Source organism: Gekko japonicus, unplaced genomic scaffold (assembly GCF_001447785.1).
Source record: "Gekko japonicus isolate JY-2015 unplaced genomic scaffold, Gekko_japonicus_V1.1 scaffold889, whole genome shotgun sequence".
In the NCBI taxonomy this organism is placed as follows: Eukaryota; Metazoa; Chordata; class Lepidosauria; order Squamata; family Gekkonidae; genus Gekko; species Gekko japonicus.
This window is the reverse complement of record NW_015165262.1, coordinates 591,607-619,263: the sequence shown is the minus strand read 5'-3', so window position 1 is coordinate 619,263 and position 27,657 is coordinate 591,607. Positions and strand designations below refer to the sequence as shown.

Here is a 27,657-nt window from a genome sequence, read left to right as displayed (position 1 = left end):
AGGGCTTTAAAACTGCCATGACTAATTTGTAACAGGTGAAGGTGGGTTCATAATCAGCTTCTGAATTGTTTAGGATTATTTCACCCCCTACATATAAAAAAGATAATCTGAAAAGCATATAAGCATGAAAGCTTATGCTGGGAGCGGATTTTTGTTACCCTTTAAGATGCCACTGGACTCCTGTTTTGTTCTTCACACAAGCAAGACTCTTTTGCCCTCTGATATAACTCCATGCAAACCTGACTAGCATGGGATTACATAAATGTGCAATGCTAGACTGCATTGACCTAGAAGCTTAATGGGGTAAAAAGTTAGCTTTTCAGACATCTTTGCATGCATGGAAGCATTCAAAGCTGTTGATAAATAGTTCTGACATCACAGTCATGACAATGGTTTGATTGCTGGGAACATAGCAGTGATCTGAGTGCTTAACAGGGATGTGCATGAAGTGATCTAAACCGAAGCTTGTGATGTTCATGGCAGTTCATGGATACAGCAGAAAGCAGGGGTTTAAAGGGACTCCATGGCCCCGGTCACACGGGCAGGAAACTGCGGGGGGAAAGCGTGGCTATTTACCCCGGGGCAAACTAACACGCAGTAAAGCGATCAAACCTCCTGTGGAGGTTCTGTGGAGGTACCGTGGAGCTTCCGTGGTTACGGAGAGGCGTCGATCACAACACACGCCTGCACGCAACGAAGGAGCGTGCAGTTTTCTTTTTTTGTGTACACTACGAATGCGCATGCTCGGTTGGGTGCGTGTGCGCAACCACGGAGACTTGGGGGGAAAAAAAAACTTCTTTGCAAGGGGACATGGGCGGGTGCCGGATGCCACCGGAAACGTGATCAGACGCCCGCCCTTGCCCCGCAGTTTCCGGAAACTAGTACCTCCGAGGTACTAGTTTTTTGCTGCGCGTTTTCGGGAGGAAGCCTCCGTTGTGCCACGGAAGCGCTACGCTCCCCAGATGTGCTGGTGAGATCGCGCCCGGAAACTCCGCCTGCTTTCCGTATCTCTTGCGTGGCTAATGCTGCGTGTGACCGCAGCCCATGTGTGCTTTCTGTTTCCCGTGAAAGCTGCAAAAAACTGCTCCCCACCGCTCAGCTGTTTCAGGCTTTTTTGTGCAGTCCCTTTAAATGCAAAAAACAGCTGAGTGCCCTGCCGCTCAGCTGTTTTTCACAATGTCTGCAAACCCCTTTTAATTGGACTGTGGTCTCTTTCAACAGGGACTGCAGGGCCACGAACTGGTTCGGTTCGCAGTCAAACCTCCCAGTTTGATTTGGATCGTGGTTCAGCCACGAACCAACACGAACTGCATTTTTCTGATTCGTGCCCATCCCTTGTGCTTAATCTTCCAGCTCCATGCCCCATTCCCTCATCTTGCTAAATGTATTGCTGTGATATATGAATCAGGCAAGCGAGAGTTATCAACGTTTGCCTCCAAACCAAACTTAGAAGCCTACTTCAAAACATGCTGCCAACTACAGTTAACAATGAATGGCAATGTCATATTTTTTATTTTTTTCTGTGCAAATCAGAAGACCCTCTTGTGTAATGCTTCTAACAGCAATGTTGCCTACACTCACACTTAACAGGCTAAATAAGTTCTCATTAGTTTCCACAGCAGCTTTATTTATTTTAAGACAATGCTGTTAAATTATACAACCCAAGCCACTGACAAAAAGGAGGGACATTTTAAATCTATTGGTTTAAAACTGCATGTCAGATTTCAAACTTTAACCACAAGAAGTCAACTCTGCCAATATATGGGTTTACACAAGATGCCAAAAGATGGGCTTTGGAAAAATAAAATAAAAGCAAAAGATTGCCCCCTGGGTGTTTTTACAACATGAAATTTAAAAAAAGAAAGAAAAGTAAAGAATTTCCAGCAGCAAACCTGCCTCTCCTTGATGGTCCCTTTCTTAGTCAGCATCCTAATATCAAGCCCGGCAATCTGCAGTCACCTTAGAACTGCAGTATAAGGTGGCCATTTCTACTTAGGAAGGAGAACTGCTATGGCAAAGTGCCCTGCAAGATCAAAGAATGTAACCTAAAGCACATTTGGTATTCACAGTGTTTCCTCGCTTCTGGGAAAGAAAACATGCCAATGAAGATGTGAGTCACAGAAATACAACAGCCCTACACTAACCTGGCAAGCTGCTCTTCAAACCGGTCCTTTTGCCTTCATATTGTCAGAACCTCTCTGGAACACCATCCTGTCGTTCAGACAGGCTGCATAATAACTCAGACCCACTCAACCAGATGCAATTTGTCACTCCATCTGACAGCATTTAAGGTTCTCCAGATTTCCCAGAGTTTTACCTGAATCAGGCACCTGAATGCCTGCTGTGCTCATCCAGCTGGAAAAAGACAGTGGTAAGCATTATGCCTTCCAGCACTGGTGAACCTGACATACTCTACGCAGACATCAAAATGCGTGTTCTTTGTATTTGACATGGGAAAAGCCAGGAAGCCCCTAGATGTGTAAAGAGCACAAGCTGTTTACGATGGATGAACTGCTTTGCTGATGCAGGACAGCATGGACAAGGAGGACCTCTAGGATTTAAAAGGAATTTTTAGTTGCTGTAGAAAGACACCTAATGCTCCAAGTTGGCTCTAACGGCAAAAATGCTATGAAGGGGGATTCTTCCCACTTTCCTAATAGAGCTCTGCTGTAGTAAAAGGAGAGCTGTGCTCTCTGTTCTTATGGTACCACTCTAGCAGGGAGTGGAAGGGCTGCAAAGACCAAGCACAAACAGCACAATGCAAGGCTCACATAAGGTGTCACATAAGCCATGGTTAGCGGATCATCTGAATTCATCCGTCGCTCCCTTTAGTGAGGATCTGAAGTTGGATTGTCATCCAAAGTTTTTCTTGTGTACGGTTCAAGGAGAAGATAAAAGGGCTGCACCAGTCACTAAGATAAAAGAGCTGCACCAGTCACTAAGAGAGTAAAAAATAAGGCCAAGGTCGATGGTGAAAGGAAAGCAGAAATATTTTTTTTACTGCTCTGCTAAAAATTCCCTATGCATTTCACTGACAGGCTTCTTCAGGGGAATCAGTTAGTGCTGCTTCAACAAGAGTACAAGATCACTAGCTTGACTAATACGACTAAGAGAATCCCCTGAAGAAGCTTTATTTTTTTCTCTCTTAACTATGGTTCTACATGATGCACCAAACAGGGAATTCTGGTTTAATCCTAGCTTGCCACTTCAACCCCCTGGGCTACACAGATGAGCAGAAAACTGAACCTGCTCTTGCCTCGCACCGCATCTTGCTAGCAGTGTCTGCTGCCCCCAAAAGCCCTCCTGCCATGCTGCCCCTGACTGTCAGCACCGAGGACAGCACCTCTGCTGCCTGCCCTGGAGCCCTGGCGGGTGGCACCCTATCTCCTCTTGTCTGCTTTGATGCTACCACAACCTATCTACAGTTAAAATAAGCTGTGGTTTCATATCTGTTCGAAACTGGCTCAGGATGGAGGGAAAAACCCCCCACTGTCTGTACTGCATGCAAAAGCAGCCCAGCAACCATAGTAGCTATCACACCAGAACGGGATTTGAATTAAGTTTGTTGTTGTCGTTCAGTGGTAAAGCACATGCTTTGCAAGCACAAAGTCACAAATTCAGTGTTAGGCATTCTCAGTTAAAAGGACTGTAGGCAGCAGGGCTGAGAAAGAACTTTGTCTGGAAGCCTGGAGAGCTCCTGCCAGTCAACGTAGATCATAATGGGCTGGGTGCACCAGTGCCCTCTGTATAAAGAGGCTTCATGTGATTTGGTTATTGGTACACAGTCAAAGTCCATTAAAATGTAGGAAATGCTTCATTTCCCCTTCCCAGTAAGCCCTGGACTGCCAAACCCTATTCTCTTAACTGGCAATGCGGGGGATTTAACCTGGGACCTTTTGTAAGCAAAGCAAATGCTCTACCAACTGAGCCACGGTCACCCTGAGATGAAATTGTCCTCCCCATGTGAGAAACCACATTAACTCCACACACAATTCCTCATCCATGTCTGCACACCGTTCCTGTCATGTACATACTGAAGGGCCATTTATAGGCTCACATAAATCACTGCGCAGAAACATAAAAATTTTACCTTTCATGAAGGCTACAACCTCTGAATACACATGCTGGGGAAAAGGGCCCATAGAATTCCACATAATTTACTTCTGAGTAAACATGCTTAGGAATGCACTGCACACAGTCAGCAAATAGCAAACAGAACACTAAAAATCAGTGCTAAGAAAAGCTACAAAGAAGGAAGAACAGCCCATGATTGGCTTTCACACAAAAAAACATTCTTTAAACATATGCTTCAAGGAGGTTTACTTGAAGTTCAAAATTAACCTAGCCAAACACACAGTTCCAATATACAATGTGCAAATACTTTATAACAGCACTTAAATATGTAATAAAAATGGCTAGTTATACAGTTTCCCCAAGGAAAACACTCCTCCATGAATAATCAACCGCTATTTGTTTTCCAAGATAATATTGCTTATTTCAACTCCCTCTTCAGCAGTGCCCTTGTTAGAACGTGTTTTTTTAAAAAAAGGTTGTACAGAATTCCCTCTACTGAGAATTTGAAATATAAAATTTAGAGATCAGGGATAATGACTTCTCACTGGAAGTTAAAGTCACCAGCCTCTGTTGGATAAAAGACACGGGCTCAGTGCGGACATAACTGAAACCATTGAATAATTGAAGGAACTGAAAGTAATGTGACTGTCTCAACACGGGGTACTCCATAGCTAGTTGGGGGTTCATTAAACCAATATCTGGAACTATTGGTTTGAATCTTCATGCACTTCCTGGCTACAGAGAACTGTCGCTAAAGTAATGGTGATGAAACCAATGTTCATTGGGCAAACCAGGGGTCATTTCGTAGAAAAAGAGCTAGGGGAACTCATTAGCATAACTCATTAGCATATGCCACACCCCCTGACATCAGGGGCCCGGCGGTGGACCTGCAAGGCCAGCGGGAGTGCAAGGAAGCCCCGCCAAGGTCCTCCCTGGCCCCAGGCAGGCAGGGGTGGGGAGAGGCGGGGAGGAAGCAACTTACCCTCCCTCTTCTCCTGCCTCCTCCTGGCTGAATGAGGGCTGGAAGCGGGGCGGCCGGAAGCAGGGCGCGGGGCTTCATCATGTGCCCCGCCCCCCTGCACCTCACCCAGGGGAACTGTGTTCCCCTGCGTTCCCCCCTGAAATGACCTCTGGGGCAAACCAAGGATTTGAGTCTGTGAGCTGAATCCTGGCTTCACAATCTAACCTGTTGAAATAAGACATGGTATTGCATTGGGTCTTATCTGACCCAAGGAGTTCTCCAGTTGCAATACCATGGTAAAACAGAACTTCCCAAAATTTACTGTTGTCGACCTGCAACGAACACAGGTGTGTGCAGCTGCAAAACATGCACACACTTAGGACTCACTTCAAAAGACATGAGGAAATACTATTTAGGAAAGCACCATCTATCTTCTTGCAAAGTCATGTCTGGAATAACCGGAGCATACCTGCTGGTGTCAGAGGAAGTGGGCCCTGAGGTACAGTATATAAGGAAAAGCACCAAGAATGACGGATTCTGTTGGGTTGCACAAATGTCAACATGTGTTTTTTCCCTGTTCTGATTATTATAAAGCAGCACAACCAGGAAAGCACTTCACAGCTTGGATTAGAACTGGCCTATGAAACCAAGTAGATCTGCATCTGCTGCTACTATCTGAAACGAGAACCACAGAATTTCCTGGCAACTAGCTGTTCTGCGCACAATGATGAAGTCCGACGTAGCACCCTGGGCCTGACATTTAATTTACTTTATATTCCGCACTGTCAATCAAAAAACAAGAAAAGAGCAAAGCTGCTCTGTGAGCTGCTTGGAGAGGCATCAAGCTGGCAATTGGCTTCTGCGCCTTACAGATCTCAATCACGCCAGAGAATTCTGGAGCCAGGCAGCGCAAAAAGACCAAGACATTCTGATGACACTCGTGGGAGCATTCTGAAATTACTCGTTTCCCCCTCTGCCACCACTCATAGTGTGCTGGCAGCACTGGAAAAAAAAAATCAAACCTCCAAAGTCATCTCTGAGAAAAGCAAAAAAGTAATCAATATTTCCAGCTAGGCCAGAATATAAGAAACCAATTGGGGGGGGGGGGGGGATGACAACTTTCAGATTAAAAAATTCAGTATTTCAGAGGCATTGATCACCATAGCAAATAATTCTACTAAAAGTGAGTGGAGCACTAAAGCAAAGCTTTTGGTTTGCAGCTTTCATCCTAAGGAAAGAGATGATGTAAGAAGAGTGCAATGTCACCACTGGTTTAAGTACTGTTGTATCCACACGCCTGCCTCTTCTCTGTAGTCCATGAATCCTTAGAGCTTGGCTGAGATCACTGTCACCCATCTCATTTGCACTCATGTGTGGAATGCTGCTACTGGCCTAAGGCAGAAAACACAAAGGTCCACACAAGAGTCTTCATGGGCTGCGCAGCCACCTGCCTCCTGCATGTTTCAACTGAACTACTGGAAGACTACAGATCCCCAAAGACAAATACATGGAAGTGCGTATCCCCCAGTGGCAACAGCTCTCCAGAGTCTCAGGCAATGGTTTTCCCAAGTCCTACTTTGCGAGATTCTTTACAGTGAGATTTTAGGCTTTGTACATACAAAGAATGTGTTTCAGCTGTGGACATTTGCCCCAAATTTTGTAACGTTCCAATCCTGCTAAACTTCAGCCAGGAGGAGTGTTGGGTGTGCATCCAAAACCTCAGAGGCATAAACAAAGATGTTGCCCAGACTATGCAGTTATCATAGAGATATTTCTGTTTCTATATGACATATTTGTTCACCATCATGTGCTTTTGGAGTCTTCAGTAGGTAGAGTGCTGCCTCAGGAATCCACCTCAAGAGTTCTGTGATGATTTCATGTGATCTTTCTGGTTTGTGGCAATTACAATGTTTGCATTATACCAAAACTCTCCTTCCTTTGAAGTATCAGCTGGCCCCATAGAGTTCTGATTCAAAACCATCTGAACTAATGGAGCCTATCTAGCTGTTTTTATGTCTATAGTTCACCTTTCAAAGTACTCGCTTCCACAACATCCCTTAAGAAGCTTGCAGTGACTTATGGGATATGGACTCTCTGATGCTCCAAGAGAGGAAAAACACATTGCAATTGGAAAGTTAAATGTTTGCAATGGTCAAAACCTGTGGCAAGTCCTCTTGTCAAACATCACACCATCACTGTAAACCTTATCTGTAAACCGGATCTAAGTGAGTGCACCAGGACCAAGCCGCCAAGCCAAAATTCCTGTTCTTCTATAGGCCCAGGACTGATCTCAGCACCTTCCCACCATCCATCTACATATAGAAAGCACCCCAATGTAAAAATGTGTTCAACAGAACAAAAGGACACTACACCATCCTTCATGCCATAGTACTGTCTAGTTTCGACTGCACTTAGACTGCACTTCTGTGATCCTGCAATTTAGAGATCCTCGCACATTCATCCCCAATGGGCTCCTGAAGTTGTTTCATGACTACTAATCTCTAAAATGGTATTAAAACTATTCCACATTGTAGAACCACAAGTTCACATTAGAGAATTGGAATGCTTCCTACAGTGCACTTTTACAGAGATCTTCTAATTTTCTCCTGTGTTCATACTCAGTGGGCATGGCAAATTTCCCATTCCCCAGGCATAATATACAATAATTGCATGCGCCAAGAGCATCATGCAGTGATATTCCCTGCTCTTGAGGCACGTCACTGGCAGCCCTCCCAGGGATGGGAGGTTTATTACACAATGGGAATTCTTGCTGCCCTTTGCCAGGAAGTGAGAAGCTGGTAACAGTAACACACAGACTAGTCTCAGGCAATAACCTAAGGCTCTCAGTGGCCAGAAATACAAAACGTGCTCTATCCTTGCTGCTATCAACTGTAAGCCCTTAAGTATGGCTCCCAGTCCTACAGGAGGGACCCTTATGTCTGGGTGTTAGGGAGGGAAAGAACAGGAGGGTGCTGGGCAGCTGAGCCTCTCGGGAGCTCTTAGTTGAGGCTTCTGAGCCGCTCCACTCCACCTTCTGGCCACTGGCTGTGATATTTTTGATTGGAGGGGCAGGAGACTTCCCTCGGGTCCATGCTGGTCTTTTAAAGGAGGATGGGCAGAGAGCCTCTTTGCCAGCACAAGATCAGCTCCTGATAGCGTGGGCCTGACAGCTTCATGCATTGAAGATTACTCCAATGCTCGGTGCAGTCAGCAAACTTAGAAAGTGCCAATGGAACAATAACAAAAGTGTCTTATGGCACCTTAAAGACTCAGATTTATCACGGCATAAGCTTTTGTGAGCCACACTCCCCTTTGACAGACTCATGAATGCCTCTGATGAATGGGCCCTGGCTCACAAAAGCTTATGCCATAATAAATTGGTGAGTCTTTAAGGTGCCACAAGACACTTTTGTTATTTTGACTGCCCCAGCTACCCCTCAATAGGTCCTAATGGAAAGGTCCTTTCAATCAAACTGACATAGGAACATAGTCTAAAAGTTCTTTAAGAAGCAGTGAAACCTCATGATACTCAAGATCAAAAACATATTTTCATGGAACAGAACCTACTTTCCCTGATGCTGGGAGTGTTACCCTCAGTTGGCAGGGGGCCAGAACAAAGAAAGGAAATGTTCTTCCCAAGTATTTTAAGTACATCGCCCCATCTTCACATCACCCCACTTGTCTTTGCACCCATATTTTTACTGTTATCTGCAACAGAGGACAATACCTCATGCATCTAACCAGTGGAATCTGGTCCACAAAACCTTGCACCCGCACATATCTGTTAGTCTTTCAAATCCCTCAAGATTTCGGTTTTGGATGCAGTGGACTACTGCAGCTGCTACTCTAGAACGGTTACAAAAGCTCAGTGGCAACAACACAGGCTGTTAGGTTTGATACTTTACAAATGGACAACTGGAAGGTTATGAATTAAGTTGTTAATAAAACACAGGTCATTTGTGAAAGTGCTCTGATGTTTTCGCCACCATCTAGCAAATATGAAGGATTGAAACTTTGGGTTTTAATCCAGACTTAAGGGATGATTCTCCTGCCAACCTAGCAGTTTGAAAGCAAGAAATTGCAAGTAGATAAATAGGTACCACTTCAATGGGAAGGTAACAGCGTTCCGTGCACCTCGGTGTTTAGTCATGCCGGCCACATGACCACGGAAACGTCTTCAGACAGCGCTGGCTCTTCGGCTTTGAAACGGAGATGAGCACCGCAACCATAGAGTCGGATTCGACTGGCTTTCGAGCAAGGGAACCTTTACCTTTACTTTAAGGGATGATTAAGTTAACTGCATCCTAAAAAATGAAGTGCAAGCTGTGTAGACTTGCTTCTTGTATGTTAATGAGATGGACGAGCCAAGGACATATGATATGCACAGAGAATCTCTGTGTACCCCTTCTCTCTTCTAATCAAAAGCCAACGTGGAGACATATGCACCAAGCAAGGGATAATGAGCAGTCCAGGAGAGATTACTTTTGTTCTGTTAACTGAAGTGGGTGCATGCCATTCTGGTCTTCATCATCTGGTCCTGAAAGAAGCATATGCTCAAAGTGCTATTCAACAAGTTCTAAAATTATTTGCATGAAAATCGCTATGAATTTGGCTCTTCTTACAGTTCTGAAAAAGCTCTATGGACTGTTGTAAAATTGTATGTTTAGCGGGAAAGACATGCAGATTAAAAAAAACACTTTCTTCTGTGCTACACACACATACCCGCACACACACCAACAAGTCCATATGACTGAGGACACAGGTCTCCAACCTTTTTGAGCCTGCACACACATTTGGAATTTTGACAGGGGTGCTGTGACTGCCACCTCAAAATGGCTGACGCAGGAGGTGGAGACAAACCCAATACCTCCCCCGCGTTACTATTGTTGCAGGAAGGGACAATTAGTTGTGATACTTTTGCAATGTTTTCTGTTGATAAAATATTGTGAATACCTCTTCTGGTCTACTTTTGACCCAGTTTCTGTGATGGACACTGAAGGGACCCTGGGTTCTGTGAAGGCTACTAATTGTGTCCTGGATCTTTGCCCATCCTGGCTGCTAAAATCATGTAAAGACCAGATCAATGATACCCTGATGTCTATTACAATCAATCACTAACTCAGGATGCTTTCCCTCAGCCACTCAAAGAGGTGATTATCCATCCACTACTTTAAAAACCATCCCTACAGAAAACTGATGTGGCCAATTATCACCCAGTCTCTAATCTTCCCTTTCTGGGCAAAGTAATTAAGAGAACAGTAGCCAACCAACTTCAGGTCTTCTTGGATAATTCATTTACTCTGCACCTGTGGAGGCTTTCCTCAAAAAGCAGCTTTGAGTAGGAAGAGAGAAATTACTTCTGATAAACCCCTGGGCCCATTGTTTTCACATTTTCTCCTGATGCTGTAGACCTTTAAAAAAAAAAAAAATAGGCGGTAAATAGGTTAAAAATATACCTCCCAGTAACAACAAGATCCTCATGGATGCCATGTGTTTGAGAGGTATTTCTGACACAGCACTGACCTTGCAAATACACTGCAGTCTGGAACAGAATGATAGAATTAATAACAGCCTCTAGCAGTCTCCAGCACCTTAATGAGCAATTAAAAAGGTTATGTAAAGAAGCACTGAACCTTTAGCTTTCAAGTCATGCGTGAAAGTAACTTAGCCTGCAAGAAGTAGTTCTGCAGATTTCCCAACCACCCCCACACCTGCAAGCGTTTTCTTCTGCCAATCTCAGAGACAGGCATGGGAAGAATTCCTTGGAACAGCAAGAGCAAGGAAGAAAGGACTAGGAAGGAAGGTACATGAGAGTAAACAGAGTGCTTTTAAAATTCCAGTGGTGTCCGATGCCTGTAAAATTGATAGTTGGATGACTACAAACACTGAATCAGCAGAGGGTGTGGGCATAGTTCTTTTACATAAAGGAACAGGATTCTGGCCTCCTGATATAAAGTTCAAGTAAAGGTAAGTTTAAGATATGCTACCCAAGCATGTAAACAATTAGCATTAAATCAATCAAAAGTACAGTATTTATTTTTATGCTTCGTTTCTACACTGTTTCTTTTGAAATTAGCATTTCTGTTCTAAGGGGGAAAATTAGTAAGTGAAAAACTGTGCCCTTCCCTTGAAAGACACTGATTTGGTTTCGTGTTTTAAAAGGGTTTTCTGCCAAAGACATGGTGAGATGTCTACAGGGATCTTAAACCCCTAGGAAAGAAATAAAATCAGATTATCGATAGATTCTAACCACTCTCCTCCCATTCTCAGGTTTGGTCTTTTTGCAAGACTTCCCACTTAATTCCACCCACAATACCAACTCTTCTCCACAGGAAACAAAAACTGAACACAGGACTCCAATGAAAATGTAAAAAAAAAAAAAAAGTAATAACATTCACTAATGTATGGAAATCCGTTTTTCCCTGGCAATACAATTCGTAGCAACATAATCTTTCTGATGGCTCTTTGCACAGTGTTTAAAGTAAATATATACTTGATTACATTTCTCAGAAGAAGCAGATTAATTTCAGATGATTGTTAGGTATGACAACCCATTTTAATTAACAAAAACAGCACTAAATTACAACTCTCATATATGGCCTGAAATCTGATTAGCATATTCATCTTTGGTCCTGTGAGACTTACGATTGCATTAAGTGACTATTGATTTAGATGTAAACCATAGGCTACACAGGACTAATATAGATGTCCTGCTCAACCACCTCCAGCTTCACACACTCCTTCTGTGCTTAAAAATCTTGCAAAAGAAATCTATGGATCCCTATTGGTGTTTCTGAGCCCCTGGAATTCAGAATTATAGTTTGCAGGTACCTCTAAGACTTGGGATCAGGAGGAGCAATGGGAAGCCAGACAATGCAGTCCACAGCCTCACCAACACCACTGGTTTAAATTACCTCTACTGCTTTTTAACCTGCCTCCCCTCCCTGCCAAGGGTGTAGACTTTCCAATTTCCCGGGGGGGGGCGGGGGGGGGCAGAGGCATTGCTTTGCTAGGAGCAAGGGTGGCTCCCGGGGGAGGCTGAGCACCTTCCTGAAAATTTCGGCGGGGGCTTACGCCCCGCCGCCCCCACAAAGATTACACCTATGCTCCCTGCCTATTCTCTCAACACAAATCCTAATGCCTGTGCTAGTCTAAAGCAGAAGATGTGTAGGGGGAACACAAATAAGGAGAAATACAGGCAAACCTTTCCCCTGAGAATTTGCCTGTTAGGAATTTCTATAGCACTGGCCATGCTAAGTAGAATCTCCATTTTCAAGTGCGATACTCCCTCTGAATACAAGCTGCAGGGAATAACGGGAGGGAGAGAAGTGTTGCCTTTCTGCTTTGCTTCAGCAGTTGGAAACATTATGCCAGAAGCAGACATATTTTTAATTTGTTCCCACAGTCTCTTTTTGAAGTACTATATACGTGGATGACTTGTAGGCAAGAAATATAAAAGTTAAACTGAATTCTTATATTGACGGAGGTATTTCAAGGAAATCTGCTACCAACAGCTCATCTGATGTCAAATTTATTTTCTCCAGCACCCGCTAGTATCTTCAGCCTATACTGTGTTCTTCTCCTGTAAGTCACAGTGCCAAGCATCCTCCTTCTTTTGCTGTCAAGTCACAGCTGACTTATGGTAACCTTGCAGGGTTTTCAAGGCAAGAGACATTCAGACACGGTTTGCCATTGCCTGCCTCTGTGCAGTGATCCCAGTATTCCTTGGTCGTCTCCCGTCCAAGCACTAAGCGGGGCTGACCCTGCTCAGCTTCCAAGATCTGATGACACTGAGCTAGCCTGAACTATCCAGGTCAGGGCTAAAAATAGTCTACCTTCTCCAGCCTTTTAAGACAGGTTCTTACGATCCCTCCAGTAAGCTGTTACCAGAGTGCAATTAAAGGGACCTTGCAAATTGCTAACAGGTGGTGGGTAGTACAATTCACTTTAAACAGTATAATCATTGTCATGATAGCTTTCAATATGTTGTATTAGAAATTGTACAGAGAACTCCTGGAGAAAGGACTGACTTAAGAAGACGCCTCTTACAGCGAGAGATGTTTTGGATTCATCGGTTGAACAGTGTATTTCCTAATGGACTGAATGCAGAAATTGACCTTTCGTGTTTTTTGTAAACCATATGATGTTTTTTGTAAACTATATTATGTTTGTGTAAACTACATGATGTTTTATTTAAGTGTACTGCCTCCTACTACCCACCACCTGTTAGCAATTTGCAAGGTCCCTTTAATTGCACTCTGGTAACATACACCAGAGAGAGACGCCCAGGATCCAGAAAAAACACTGCGTGTTAATTGAGATCAGCGTCCTATCTGAATTGTGTATGTGAGTTACCACTAGGTTGATTAGTTGTAATTTGAAATAGTTTGAAATATCTTGTATGTGTTCATAACAAAGATAAAATTATTATGTTGCAGATGCTTAAGACTTGTTGTCTAACTTTTATGAAAATGAGAGCTTTGGCACCTCTATGTAAGTAAGCAGTAAGATTATTGTATTGTCTCTTGTTTCTTGTGATTGGTGTAGTACATATTCTAAAAATTGTATTTTTGTGCACTACAGAATATCTCCTGAAGAAGATTCATTTTTTGAAACGTTGGTAAATAATCCGGAGACGAAGTTGTACCTTGGTTTATAAATTCTATTAAGTTGTGTATCATATTGTAATGCTTCAGAGCACAATACATGTATAGCATTCCTTATAAGTCTTATGACTGTTGATTGCGGGTCAGACTATCACGACTGTTGGCTTTATATTTATATATATTACATTTTATGACACACATGGCCCGGCCCAACAAGGTCTTATTTATGTCAGATCCAGCCCTCATAACAAGTGAGTTTGACACCCCTGCTCTAACCACTACACTGAGGGCTGCAGTTTGGGGAAAACGAGCTGAAAACCTCTCCAGGTTCTTTAATTTTTAATTTAAATTAAAAAATTTTAAAATATTTCCACCCCACCTTTTTGGGAAAACTCAAGGTGATTTACAAGTCAGCAATTATAATACATTATAAAAAACAGTCTATAGAGATATGCTTGTTTAGATTCATTAGTCAGTCAGTCAATGTTTATTATGGTCAAAACCCAGCATAAGATCAAAACATCTCTTAAAACCATCTAATACACATAAAACTCAGAGCTCAGAAAAACTATTATGATAATTCCAAACATTTCCGCTTTCTAATTGCTATAGTACAAAATTTTGCTACCGCATAAGTTACAGATTTCTGTGTATCTTCTAAGAGATATTGCCGGAGTATTTCAGACCTAAAGTTCATATAATACTTGATTCATTAGATTATATGAACATTGCCCTTAAATGAAAGTACTGCATTTTCAAAGTAACTTTTCAAGAACCAATTAACTACACGTCACACCTTAAAAGTGCCAGCCAGATTCCAGTTAGGTAAGCGCTAGGCCACCTAACTGGAGAGGCCATGGTTCCTTCTTTTGACTTCAACTGTTTGGCATTTGGGCCCCTTCATTCAATATTACGTGTAATGATATAATTTGTAGAAGTATGGCCTTAACATTCTCGTCACTTCCAAAGGCTAAATCTCTTCTTTACCAAAGCTTAAGAGCTGGCTGACGGAATCAAAGCCTAGCACAAGAGTTAGGTGGCTGATCCCCCAAACCTTAGTGTGTCAGACACTAACCTCAAGCTTCAAAATGTCATGCTGAAGTTTGCGCTGGAACTCCAAGAAGTGAGAGATGGTCAGTTTCCCCTTCAAATCAGCTCCAAAAAAGTAGGTGGTCAGCGCAGAGTTGAAGCCAGTCTTCAGGGTGTTCCCTGTAGTCGAGCGGTCCCTGTGACGCATGCCCATGCTCGTTTGAGAGCGAATGATGCTCTGAACCTGAGGGATTGCAGAAGTCAAGAAAACCAGTTACAGCAGCGCAAGCAGCATGATGGATCAATGAATTGGCAGCCTTGCTGTACAAATTACTTTACCGAAGATAACAGTGTTTGGAATATTGAAGTTCAGAATATTTCGGTTCTTTAAAACTTGGAAAAAAATATTTTCCTTGTAAATGAACACGTGGACAATCCTTTTACCATCACGGTTTGATTAAAAGTTCAATAAGGTTATCCTAAGAATTACAGAAGACCAAGTAAGAGGAGCGCAGCAATCTGCACTCAACCTTGTGAGCCTGGAAGATTTAAAGAAAAGAATAGAAATGCATATTGTACAACCTCACAACATGTTTGGAACAGTTTGGGAAAGCCAAAACCATGTAAAAATCACAGTCGTTCACGGGCCTACAACACCGAATAACTCAAGTGGAAGTGCCACTATGCTATTGGCCCCACTCAGATTTCCAAAGGGGAGGTTCCATTAGCTACAGCTATACAGCCCAAGAGTCTTACTGGCATCCTGATGTCTTAAAAGTCTTTGCCTTTGAATAGTAGGATCTAAAGTTTATGCCACGATAACTCTGCTTCAATTATGGCATAAAATTTAGACCCCACTATTCAAAGATGTGCATAAAACCTGGGTAAGTAAAGCAGATCAAGGAAGGAGCTCACATCTCCCAAAGCATATTATTGTGCCTTCTTTGAAGATTCCTGCCTCTGATGCTCAGAACAATCGGTCTATTGGAGTGAAATCAAAACCACGTTACAGGAATATAAAAGTGACACGGATGAAATTATTATTAAAAGTACAGTGATGCGTACTATTGTCGAACAAGCAGACACACAGAGAAACCAAGTCTCTGTGTCAGAATTCCACAATTCCTGTAGAAATCTTCCGAAATTATTCCAGCCCTGAGATTAAAGTCTATAACCAGAGAACAGACTCTGGCAGACATTAAGAATTATCCTTATGTTCCAACACACTAAAGGTCAAAATCAAATCCCGGCAGCTGGCAAACTGGAATGAGCCTTGATAGCAGCCACCATAAAAAGTCGTCAACAAATATGATTAGGAATGCAATCTGCCCAAACCCAGCTACAATGTATTTGCACATGTAAATGTGCATATATGCGGATTAAAATTATCTAGCATCTAGCAGCAAGGCAGTGGCGGGGCGGAGAAGCAGCGAGGGTGAAAAACAAAAGTAATCAACAGAAATCCCTAGCCGCTCTGATGCCTCACGTCTTGGCAGCATTCCTACATTTATTCTGGAATTCAATAGGGGATTGTTTCAAAGATTTGGTCATTTTTATTCTGCGGTATTTAAATGCTACCTATCCTGAGTTGTTGCAAAAGAAAAAGGAAACCCTGAATATTAGCATGGGAATATGTCAAAAGACTGTAGTCTGTTCCTGTGAAGGAAAGGATAACTTCCCAAATTGGTCACAGGCCTGTCCATTCTAAATTTTCAAATAAATATTCATTAAGTAGGCACACAGCATGCCACATTTTCCGTAGAAGAGAAGAGAGCAGATACAATCCTGAAGGGAACATTTTGATAGCCAGTGTCACTGAATCATTCAAGTAGGAGGAGTGGGTGAGCGGGGGGACAACAACACATGAATAAAAGCACAGTCTTCTCTGCCAGAAACAAGTGCCCGATTCGTGTTTTTTAAAAGTTTTATTTAAGGGAACTACCAAGTTCCCCCATGCCTGTAAGTTTTAAAACTATCATTTAAATCCTTTTTAACTAAGACATGCTCCCAGCTGAGGTTTAGTTAATTCTGACGTTCCTTGATGCCTTTTGACTTGCTGGGCTTTACTGCTTTTGTATTATGCCAATTTTGTATGTTAATAACATGTTATTGCTGTTTGGATAATTTAAAAAGTTTTGATTTCTTAATGGGTTGTAAGTCAAGCCAAACAGTTCTCTGGAGAGACAGCTAAGAAATCTTCAAGAAGGATATAAGAACATAAGAACATAAGAGACGCCAATGTTGGATCAGGCCAAAGGCCCATCCAGTCCAACACTCTGTCACACAGTGGCCAAAAATACCAGGTGCCATCAGGAGGTCCACCAGTGGGGCCAGGACATTTGAAGCCCTCCCACTGTTGACCCCCCCAAGCACCAAGAAGACAGAGCATCACTTGCCCCAGAGCCCCTATCTATACCTTGTGTCTAATAGCCATTGATGGACCTCTGCTTCATATGCTTATCCAATTCCCTTTTGAAGCCATCCATGCTTGTAGCCGCCACCACTTCCTGGGATTCCTTTAAGAAGTATATAGACAAGCTGGAACATGTCCAGAGGATGGCAACAAAGATGGTGAGGGGTCTGGAGGCCTCTATGAGAAAGGTCCTGTGAGGAAAGGTTGAAGGAGCTGGGTATGTTTAGCCTGGAAGGGAGACAACTGAGAGGTGATATAACCATCTTAAAGTACTGAAAGGGCTGTCATATAGAGGATGGTACAGAGTTGTTTTCTATTGCCCCAGAAGGTCGGACCAGAACCAACAAGTTGAAATTAAATCAGAAGAGTTTTTAGCTAAACATTAGAAGGAAACTCCTGACAGAGCGGTCCCTCAGTGGAACAGGCTTCCTCGGGAGGTGGTGGGCTCTTCTTGTTTGGAGCTTTTCAAACAGAGGCTAGATGGCCATCTGACAGCAATGCTGATTCTGTGAACTTAGGCAGATCATGAGAGGGAGGTCAAGAAAGGTTGCCTTAGTTCTTAGTTCTCATGGCCCTTTCTTACATGCCCAGGGAAATGCTGATCGCCACTTTGGGATCAGGAAGCAACTTTTCTCCAGGCCAGTTCGGCTGAAGATCCTGGAGGTGTCCCCCCCCCCCATCTTCTGAGTGTGGAACAGCGGTCACTGGGGGTGTGTTGGGGGGAGGTATTTGTGAATTTCATGCACTGTGCAAGGGGGATTGGATTATATGACCCTGGAAGTCTCTTCCAACTCTATGATTTTCTGATTCTAAATCTTCAAAACAAGCAAACAACGGGCTGGATTCAGACTGAATTTTCCGTTAACAGGAAGAGGTGGGGTAATTTCCACTAGTTCCCTCTTCCTGCTGCAAACCCCCAATGTGCACCTCATGGTGTTCCTGAATGCCCCCTGTCCCGTTTCCCCCCCCTCCAGCAGCATTTCAGGGAGAACAGTGGGCTGCAGCTGAAGTGGGGGGAGGCAGGAACATTATGTTCCACTGACAAAACTGCCTTTAGTCTGGATCCAACCTGAACAGAGTTTGGTGAAGTTCAAAAACAAAAAGAAATTAAACAAGATTTTTAAAAAATTAATCAATGACATACATGAACAGAAGGAGCCTGATCCATTTATCTGCTATTTCTGTTTTGTTCTACCTGAATAAACTCAAGTTGCCTTACTGCTTATAAACCATTTTGACCCCAGAATGCTTTGTGGAAAGTTAAATGAAGGACTTCCAGTCTATGGATTGGCGATGGCGGTTGCATGAAGGGGTGCCACCTCAAGTGGCACTCCCACGGAGCCTTTGTGAAAGGCTCCAGGCCAGAGAGCTTTGAGGGATAGCCTCTTCGATGGCTTGCTGCCGGAGAATCAAGGCTTCTCTCCGCTCTGACGGTCCTACCGATGAGTGGCCTTAGGGCACAAGCTAACCCGACCGGGACAAGTGGGGGAGACCAAGCGGAACAACGATTGATGTGAGCGAGGTCAGGAATGTGACCAACAATGAACATGAGTTCTAAGTAAACGAACTTTGATAAACAGCACCCCCCCTCCCCATGGGAAAAGCGGAGCGCAAAGAGGGACGCTTCTGAAGCGCAAGGACAGATAAACGCAGTGAAGGGGGAGTGGGAGGAAACAGATTTGAGTGCAAATAGTGAACTGACAAGTGCTTCGAGCCCGGGAGAAGCGGTTTGAAAGTGTAAACAAAGTTGAAAAATGGCGGCATCCCGAGGAAAGTTTAAAGCGAAGCCTAGTAGTCAGAGTCCGAGGCCCGAAGAGGGAGCTGACGTCATGAAGCTGTTAGCAGATATGCTTTAGCCAGAGATGCGATAACTCGATGGTATTAACCAGCAACTGTCCTCGTTAAATCAAAACTTCACTTCACAACAGCGACAGCTGGCAGAAACGGGAAAAAAGTGGAGCTGGTGGCTGAGAAAGTTACAGAGATGGACACCTCAAGCAAGAAGATGAAGAAAAGAATGGGTGAAGTGGAAACGAAACAAAATCTTCAAGAAAATCATTTGTTGCAGCTGCAAATCGAAAAGGCTAATATGATTCTCAGGTTCCAGGGGGTTCCTGAGACAGAAAAAGAAGATTTGAAGAAGACTCTGGGTGAGATTATCGCTCCAGTGACAGAGAATGCCAGCGGAGGAAATAATAAAAGACATAGAGACAGCTTATAGGGCTTACTCCAATTATATTTAAAAAAATAGCCTGCCTGGAGAGATTGTGGTGAGATTTGCAAGAAGTCGGACCAAAGATGCTGTATTAAAGGCAACTTCAGCAACTCCACTGAAATTTGGGAATACAATTATCAAGACTTTAAAAGACATTCAATTTGAAATTCGTCAGAAGAGAAAGAGCTACAAGGAGTTAATTACTTTTCTTCAAACAAACAGTATACAGTACAGGTGGGCGATTCCTGAAGGTGTCATCTTTAAACTCAACGATAGAAGGGAGAAGATAGACTCCATCTTCAAAGCCAAGGAATTCTTGAAACGCCAGCTGGGATCGGGGGAAGAATCTAAAGAGGAAGAAACTAATGCAAGTGGCTCAGCTGCCTCGGGAACGGATGAGGACTCTGCTGCAGAAGCGGGTGCGGGAGCAATGAAAACTGTATATGATTTTAAAGACAGAAAGCCGAAGTAAGGGCAGAAGGACTCTGATAAATGGCTTTTTGAAATAAAGAAGATGCTCAGAAAGTTGTCTCATAATAACTAATTTACTAATATAGAACAATGTGAAAAACAAGAACTCTACAAGTATATTGTTTTACTAACTCTTTTAATACTAATATTAAGGTTAACATAAAGGGGGTCTCCCACTCTTGGGTTTTTAGTTAGTGTGGGTTTCTTTACTTTATCCATAGTTGTAGTTCCCCTTCCTATATTTTTCTTTGTAGTTTGTAGTCTTATTGAAAAAATAAAAATACCCCTCTGGGGTTTTAAAAAAAAAAGTTAAATGAAAAAAGCAAGTTCCTTGGAAGCAGGCATCTCATATTAATAGCTAAAGGTAAAGGTTCCCTTGCTCGAAAGCCAGTCGAATCCGACTCTAGGGATGCGGTGCTCATCTCCGTTTCAAAACTGAAGAGCCAGCGCTGTCTGAAGACATTTCCGTGGTCATGTGGCCAGCATGACTAAACACCAAGGCGCATGGAACGCTGTTACCTTCCCACTGAAGCGGTACCTATTTATCTACTTGCAATGTCTTGCTTTAGAACTGCTAGGTTGACAGGAGCTGGAACTAGAGACGGGAGCTCACTCTGTCATGCGGCACACTCGGGTCTCGAACTGCTGAACTACCGACCTTCCACAGCCTGCAGTTCAGCATCTTAACCACTTGAGCCACCACAGCTCCTATTAATAGCTACGTGGAGCTAAAAACAAGTTTTAGACACTGAAGGGATCAGGCAACGAGTGAACAGCGTCCCCAAGAATCCAGGACCTTACCACCAGATATTCTTAATCTGCAGTCATACGCACACTTTTTGTTGTTGTTCAGTTGCACAGTCGAGTCCGACTCTTCGCGACCCCATGGACCAGATCACGCCAGGCCTTCCTGTCTTCCGCCGTCCTCTGAAGTTGGCTCAATTTCATGTTCGTTACATCTATGACACTGTCTAACCATCTCATCCTTTGCCGCCCCCGTCTTCTTTGACCTTCAATCTTTCCCAGCATCAGAGTCTTCTCCAGTGAGTGCTCCCTTCTCATTTGGTGGCCAAAGTACTTGAACTTCAGTTTTATTATCTGGCCTTCCAGGGAACAGTCAGGGTTGATTTCTTTTAGGATTGGCTGATTTGACTTACTTGAGTGTAAGAACTAAGGAACTCAGTGAGACTTAATTCCAAGAAAAGCATTGTGGGATCAGGCAATACACGAAAGGTTATGAACCTGTGAATTTCTAGTATGCAATGGGGGTTACATTATGGTATCTGTTTAAGTATTTTGAAGAACATGGTCAAAGCATGCCTTGTTTACAGACCTCTCAATCATACACACAGAATAGAAAACTTATCATCATCTCACTGTACGTTTTTGATGTTCTACTGAAATGGCTTGTAGGCTGCAGTAACTTCAGACCCTTCGGCCTGCTGTAGAAAGTGCAAAGCTACTACACACGGACTTTGCCCATATTTGCAGGAAACTCTATATCAATTATAAATCAGTGCAAAACACTAAAACTGATCCCAGATCCTGCAGGGCATGATGGTGAAAAAGTGACAAAACACACACCACCTTATCCTCATCATAGGGTTCACAGCAGGTGTTCGGTGGGCTTTTTCCCTTGGGTATTGACTCCATTTGTTGATGGACAATACCGGCTTCCGTCCAGTATTTCCCAGCAATATCCTCCCTTTTCTCCCTGAATGCTTATGATAGAATATTTAGCTTCCAATACAACACCATACTTTCAGGTGTGAACTGCCACAATTGAAATAGTGGAATGGTTGGTCACATGGGTGAAGGGGGCCCCTTCTTTCATCACCCCACCTCTGTGCTTCCCTGCCATATTAGTCCTCTACTATGCTCTACAGAGCAACTGATTTGATTATAAACCTGCCAGCAGAAAGGAGGGTGTGATGTTTGTCATCCCCCCATTGTCTCCCATGATCTTCCTGAGGGTCCACCTCAGGAGAGGGGGGCACAATAGAAAAGAAGAGGTGCGAAAGTCACTTCTGCTTGTGCTGCTCTGCTCACACAATGTAGAAACCAAGCAAAGCTCTTTTTAAGAACGCTGTCTACTGTCACTTGCCCTCACTCCACCTCCAACAGCAAAGGCTAAAGTTTCCCCTGTCATGGCGATCACAGCTGTTGCATGAGAAACAGACACAACCGGGGATGGTCTTCAAAAGGACCCTGTGAAAGTTGGAAGGGCTGAACTCTGCCGGATTCCCTACTGACAGATTGCTGCCCTTTCTTGGCCTTGCTTGCATGCCACACATTTTGACAGCGCGGTGCCTGCCAAGCACTCTCTTGGCCTCCTCCTCTCTTCTCTGTCATTAGTAGTCTGGCTTGGGTTTTTCTTGTCTCCTTCATGGTGCCAGCGGAGCTCAGCCATATGATTCTTGGCATACTGCTTTTGCTTCTGGAGCAGAATGAATATCCCCAGGTCCTCAAAAACAGAGTGCAACTGCAACCATAGCTCAACCCAGCTTCTGGAAAGAGCAACAGAAGGCAGCTGCATTTTGGTCATGCCACAGCACCCAGGCAAGGAGTCAGGGGTGTACACAGTTTGGTGTAGTGGTTAAGAGCAGTGGACTCTAATCTGGGAGAACCGGGTTTGATTCCCCACTCCTCCACATGCAGCCGCTGGGGTGACCTTGGGTCCATCACAAGTTCTCTCAGAGCTGTTCTCTCAAGAGCAGTTTCTTTTCTTTCTTTTTCTAGATTAAAGTCTGTATTTATCATCATTTTTATAACATATTAACATTCAGAATACTGATGAGAGCTTCTCAAGATTAACAATTAGTTGTACATTAAAAGCAAGCCATTACATTCAAGTATCATTAACACCACCAGTCTATTATAATGATCAGACAAGCTTAAAAGAGTAACAGATCATGATAATACGAATTCTTTGGTACTACAGTTTCCCAGAGCTCTCTCAGCCCCACCTACCACAAAGGGTGTCTGTTGTGGGGAGAGGAAGGGAAGGAAACTGTAAGCTGCTCTGAGTGAAGGGTGGGGTATAAATCCAATCATCACCATCTCCTCCTCCTCCAGCCTGGCCCTAAAACCTGGCCCCTGCATCCTGAGCCAAAGTGAATTTGGTATCCCCCAGCTCTCATAGGTATATGTATGCACACAGACACTGGTGACAGACAAACCTCCTCACTCACCTCATTAGCATCACCAAACAGAAGGAAGGAGTGCAGCCCCCCTTAGCTCAACCAGTTTCCTAGTCTCTTGTGCCTTGATCTAGGTGGGAGTCTCGGTCAACCAGGCAATGCCATAGATGCCCGGAGACAAACAGAGGAGGAACTGTGTGGTTCCACCAATGTTCACTGTGATCCCACAATGAAAACACAGCAGTGATTCTTTTGTTACCACTGATAAGGAAACAATGGCTTGGATTCCACAGATCTGTTTCGGCTAACAGGGGCCCTCTGCTCAGACACATGGGGCCGTTTCAAGAGAGTGCCTCTTGCCTCAGGGATGGGCCACAGAAAGGTAGAATGGACCTGCAGGATCCAACCCACTGGCTCCTCCAGGGGAGTGATTTCTGAAGCATCTAAAGGCCTGCACTTGACGAAGAGAACATAAGCATGTGGAGTAAGAGCCTGGACGAATTCTGATTTTGCACTGTGGAAGAGATATTGGGGGGGGGGCGCACAAGGCCATCATAAAGTCTGTTAAAGTTTCTCTGACGCAGGCTTTAAGCCAGACCTGCACAACAGGTACTCTGCACACCAGTCACATATCAGTACTTAATGGGAGATACAAACATTCCCTTCATTCTTATGCCACAAACAGAAGCGCAAGGCCTGTTTTGAAAACAATATTCTTCTTAATGATACTCCCCCAGTCACCCCCTGCTTAATTTCAGGGCTGACAAAGAACCACAGAGACCTGGCTAGGGTACAACATGTGCGGCAATTGTTTAAAGATACTGAGTCAAACCTATGAAGCTCCAATTTGGCACACTTAAACCTGCTCTTGAATACATTTCCAATGTGTTGTGTTTTCAAGAAAGAGACGCTGATTGGATCATCAACCCGCATAAGTGACAAGCAGCAGAACACGACACTGCTTCATGCCACTACAACTTAGTGGTAATTGAAACAATTGGTAAACAACTTGTTTATTTCTCCGTCTTTGAATGTATTCCTTTGGGTTCTACTTGGCATTTTGTTGTTGTTCAGTCGCACAGTCGAGTCCAACTCTTCGCGACCCCATGGACTAGATCCTCCTGTCTTCCGCTGTCCTCTGAAGTTTGCTCAGTTTCATGTTCGTTGCATCGACGACACTGTCCAACCATCTCATCCTTTGCATGCATCCAGCTTAATTGTTCTCTTTCCTCTGCAAATACTTTCACGTTTCCTCCCCATCCACCCCCACTGTTGTTCTGACTCAGGAGCAGGTATTTTATGTATTCTCAAAGCAGCAAAGAGCCTTTCTGACACCGAGATAGCAGGCTAAGAGAAAACCAAATATCCTGAATGTAAAGCAAAATAAATGAATTGAATGTCAACACATACGAGAAGCTGGCTTTGGGATTTTCTGTTGGCTATGTGTTTCATTATGAGAACATGGTTTCTCTCCCCCCCCCCCCACTTGGATCAACAATTTTCCTAAAACCAACTTGTCTTGGTCTAATTTTCCTTAATGGGAAATATTACCAAATATGGTAGAAACTAGTGCTTTTTGGCAAGGAAACAGACTTCAAAAATGCACCCAGTTTAGATTTCACTTTAAAAATAAGCACATGCATAGTTTCCTCAAAGACCAGTGCTTTTCTGCATTTTGCCAAAGTTGCATCCTTACTAGACACTCTCATTGCCTTTTCTCTGAACTACCTGCAGGCATCCTACCTTAGGATTTGAGTGCATACACTGGAAAGGAAAAGAAACTTTTAAGTTTTTCACACAACTTTTCCAACTAATTCACACGACTTTTTTCTACCAAGAGATGATTTTGCCTCTAAATGGAGATCACACAAAACCTAATTCTTGTGAACCAGTTCTTTGCCTTCAGTTGAATTTTGCCCCAGTTTTGTCTTGGACCCAAAAAGGCACTTGGTGGGGAAATGGCTCTGAATTAGAGAATGGTGTTGAGAAATGGACTAATTTATGGTTTTATATCTGCTACACATGCAACACATGGACTGTGCACACATCTGTATACCATGAGCCAAAGAAAGCTGTTTGCATCACCTACTGTGAAAGCCTTCACATAGGGAACACTTGCCTGCATTTTATGTTAATGTAACTTGCACACATTCAGCTCAGAGCATCATGGGAAGAAGGAGCACATGTTAGCCATTGTGAGCAGAACAACAACCAAGGAGGAGTAATTCCCCCATTACTGAAAAGATGTGATGTCATGCAGGACACGGACCTGATCTGCATCTGGTATTGCAAGTTTCCTGTTTATGCCTGGGAAAGCCAAGATTCATCTGTACTTCAAAGAGGATACAGGAAGCCGAAATTTCACACCTGGCCAGATGGTATTCCATGAGATAGAGTGTAGTATTTCAAATATCGCCCAACCCATGGAATACCTGCCCCTTTCTACATGCACCAATAGGGAAAAACTATGGGATGGACTTGTAAGTAGGTGGGATTACAGATTGGCAAGGTGCCACCCACCTGGAGATTCAACTATAAAAGTAAAGACCCAAACCAACTATAAACCCAAACCAACTATAAAAGTAAAGACCCAACTATAAAAGTAAAGATCCAAACTATAAAACCCAAATCTTTGCTAGCCACCTCCCTTCTCTACGACCTCTATCTTCTTTACTACCCCTAAGGTCCAGCTTTCTATCCAACAATCCCTTTTGTCTACCTTAAGATCTCTTGGACTGCAGCCAAAGAGATCCATGCTTGCTTAGCTGGTTCTAGCAGGTGTGATTTAGCTTAAACCCCTAGGTATTACTTTCTACCCCATTCCCATTGCAACAGACAAGACTTCTGGAAACAGGCGAGTATAAACCGAAATAGCTACCTTACCTATCTCCAAATAACTGAGAATCTATTTTATTTCTATTTCTGTAACTCTAAAGGAAACTTGAATGTATGCGAAGTGAGACTGATGTTCTTGTGTGTATGTGACTTCGATATTGCTTAGTAAAAAGATGGTTTTGGAAAAACACCTGTGTGGTCTACATTACTGGGACTCTGGGTTCGGACATAACCCTGGTATAGCTGGCCAGGACTCACGTTAAAATTTAGTTAGCCTCTGCTGTAAATAAAGCAGTTGGCATAACAATGGAGACATTTTTCAGGCTACATTATGCAGAGAGATGTGTGAAAATCAACAGCAAGTCTTCTGTTATAAGACATGCTACCAATAAGCGATCCACGCATCTGATTTTCATCTCAAGACCTCTTACAGAGAGACAGGCCAGCAGTCAGGACTTCGACAATGACATAATATATAATTTTTACAAGCTAAAGCACCAAGAAAATTTACCTGTTCAAATTCTTCCATATCCACTTCTCCATCACCATTCAGATCAAACATCTTGAAGGCAATTTCAAAGTTCCTCTGAGGCGCTAGAAGGAAATACAGACACTTACAACCATGAAGAAACAGAACAGCAGAAGTATGATCCTAGGCCAGTCTCACTGGTAAAGGTAAAGGTTTCCCTTGCTTGAAAGCCAGCCGAATCTGACTCTAGAGGGCAGTGCTCATCTCCATTTCCAAGCCGAAGAGCCAGCGCTGTCCGAAGACTTCTCTGTGGTCATGTAGCTGGCATGACTAAACGCCGAGGCACACAAAACACTGTTACCTTCCCACCGAAGCAGTACCTATTTATCTACTTGCAATTTCTTGTTTTCGAACTGCTAGGTTGGCAGGAGCTGGGGCCAGAGATGGGAGCTCACTCCGTCACATGGCACTCAGGTCTCGAACTGCCGATCTACAGACCTTCTGGTCTGCAGCTCAGCGTTTTAACCCCTGAGCTACCACAGCCCCACTGGTAAGTTATTTTATTAAACAGAGTGAGAGAAGCATCTGCTTTCTTCGTTTCGGTTAATAGATTAAAAACATCTGTTGGATATTTTGATGTACTCCCCCCCCCATCCCCCACCACCCAGACCTACAGGCCTCCTTTGCTGCCGATATTAATGTTATTTTTGAAAAGCTGTACTTCCACGCACAGTAGAAAGAACTGAGAAGACACTGAGAAGTTACTGGGTGTATTGTCTGCTAAAATAAATTTATTGAATATGGATGAAAATGAAGCAGTATAAACAAACAGGCTGCGATAACTGGCAATATGTGAGTGGGGAGTTCTGCGATAACTGGCAATATGTGAGTGGGGGACAGGATGGCTGGAAAAAGAAGGCAACATTTTTGTCCAGACCGCATGCAGGAACACTGGCAACCTCTGAAGGCAGGAACAAGCTTTTGGACGGGGGAAAGGTTATAGCCCAGATAACGTTTCCTTGGAAGTAAGTACCAGTTACCTCAGTACAGAAATGACAAACCAGAAAAGACAAATTTCAGCAGTACAGGAGAAAAAACAAACAAACATGCAAAACCAATGTCCTGAAGGCACCTGCCTCTCCTACCAGGTAACTGCAATTATTCTAAAAAGGCAAAAATGTCTGAACATCTGTTTTGTTACTCTTTGTGTCATGAAAGTGGAAAAAATTAGCACCCAACAGCATTCTGCTCGCTGTTCAAACCTGTGTGGAAGTTCTATTTATAGTCCCACAACTGCCACCACTAAAATCCCAGTCCCAAAGCAAGATTCTACAACAAACTCAAAATTAAACTCCATGCTTGATGGAGTGTAATGGCATGGTCTCAGTTAAGTACTCTTGGCATCCCACAATTAAAGATACATCTGCCCATCAATCTCCAAGCT

The 27,657-nt window shown here is 43.5% G+C and overlaps 1 protein-coding gene across 3 annotated transcripts in view; it reads right to left on the bottom strand.

Moving 5' to 3' along the window:
• Positions 1-27,657, bottom strand: part of MICU1 (mitochondrial calcium uptake 1) — a 267,507-nt gene that overhangs the window by 105,625 nt on the left and 134,225 nt on the right. For all 3 annotated transcript variants that reach the window (XM_015410185.1, XM_015410186.1, XM_015410187.1), the window contains 2 exons: positions 26,256-26,338; positions 14,717-14,914 (listed from right to left, as the gene is read on the bottom strand). In XM_015410185.1, the coding sequence (XP_015265671.1) occupies positions 14,717-14,914; positions 26,256-26,338 (281 nt within the window). The remainder of the gene's footprint in view (positions 1-14,716; positions 14,915-26,255; positions 26,339-27,657) is intronic.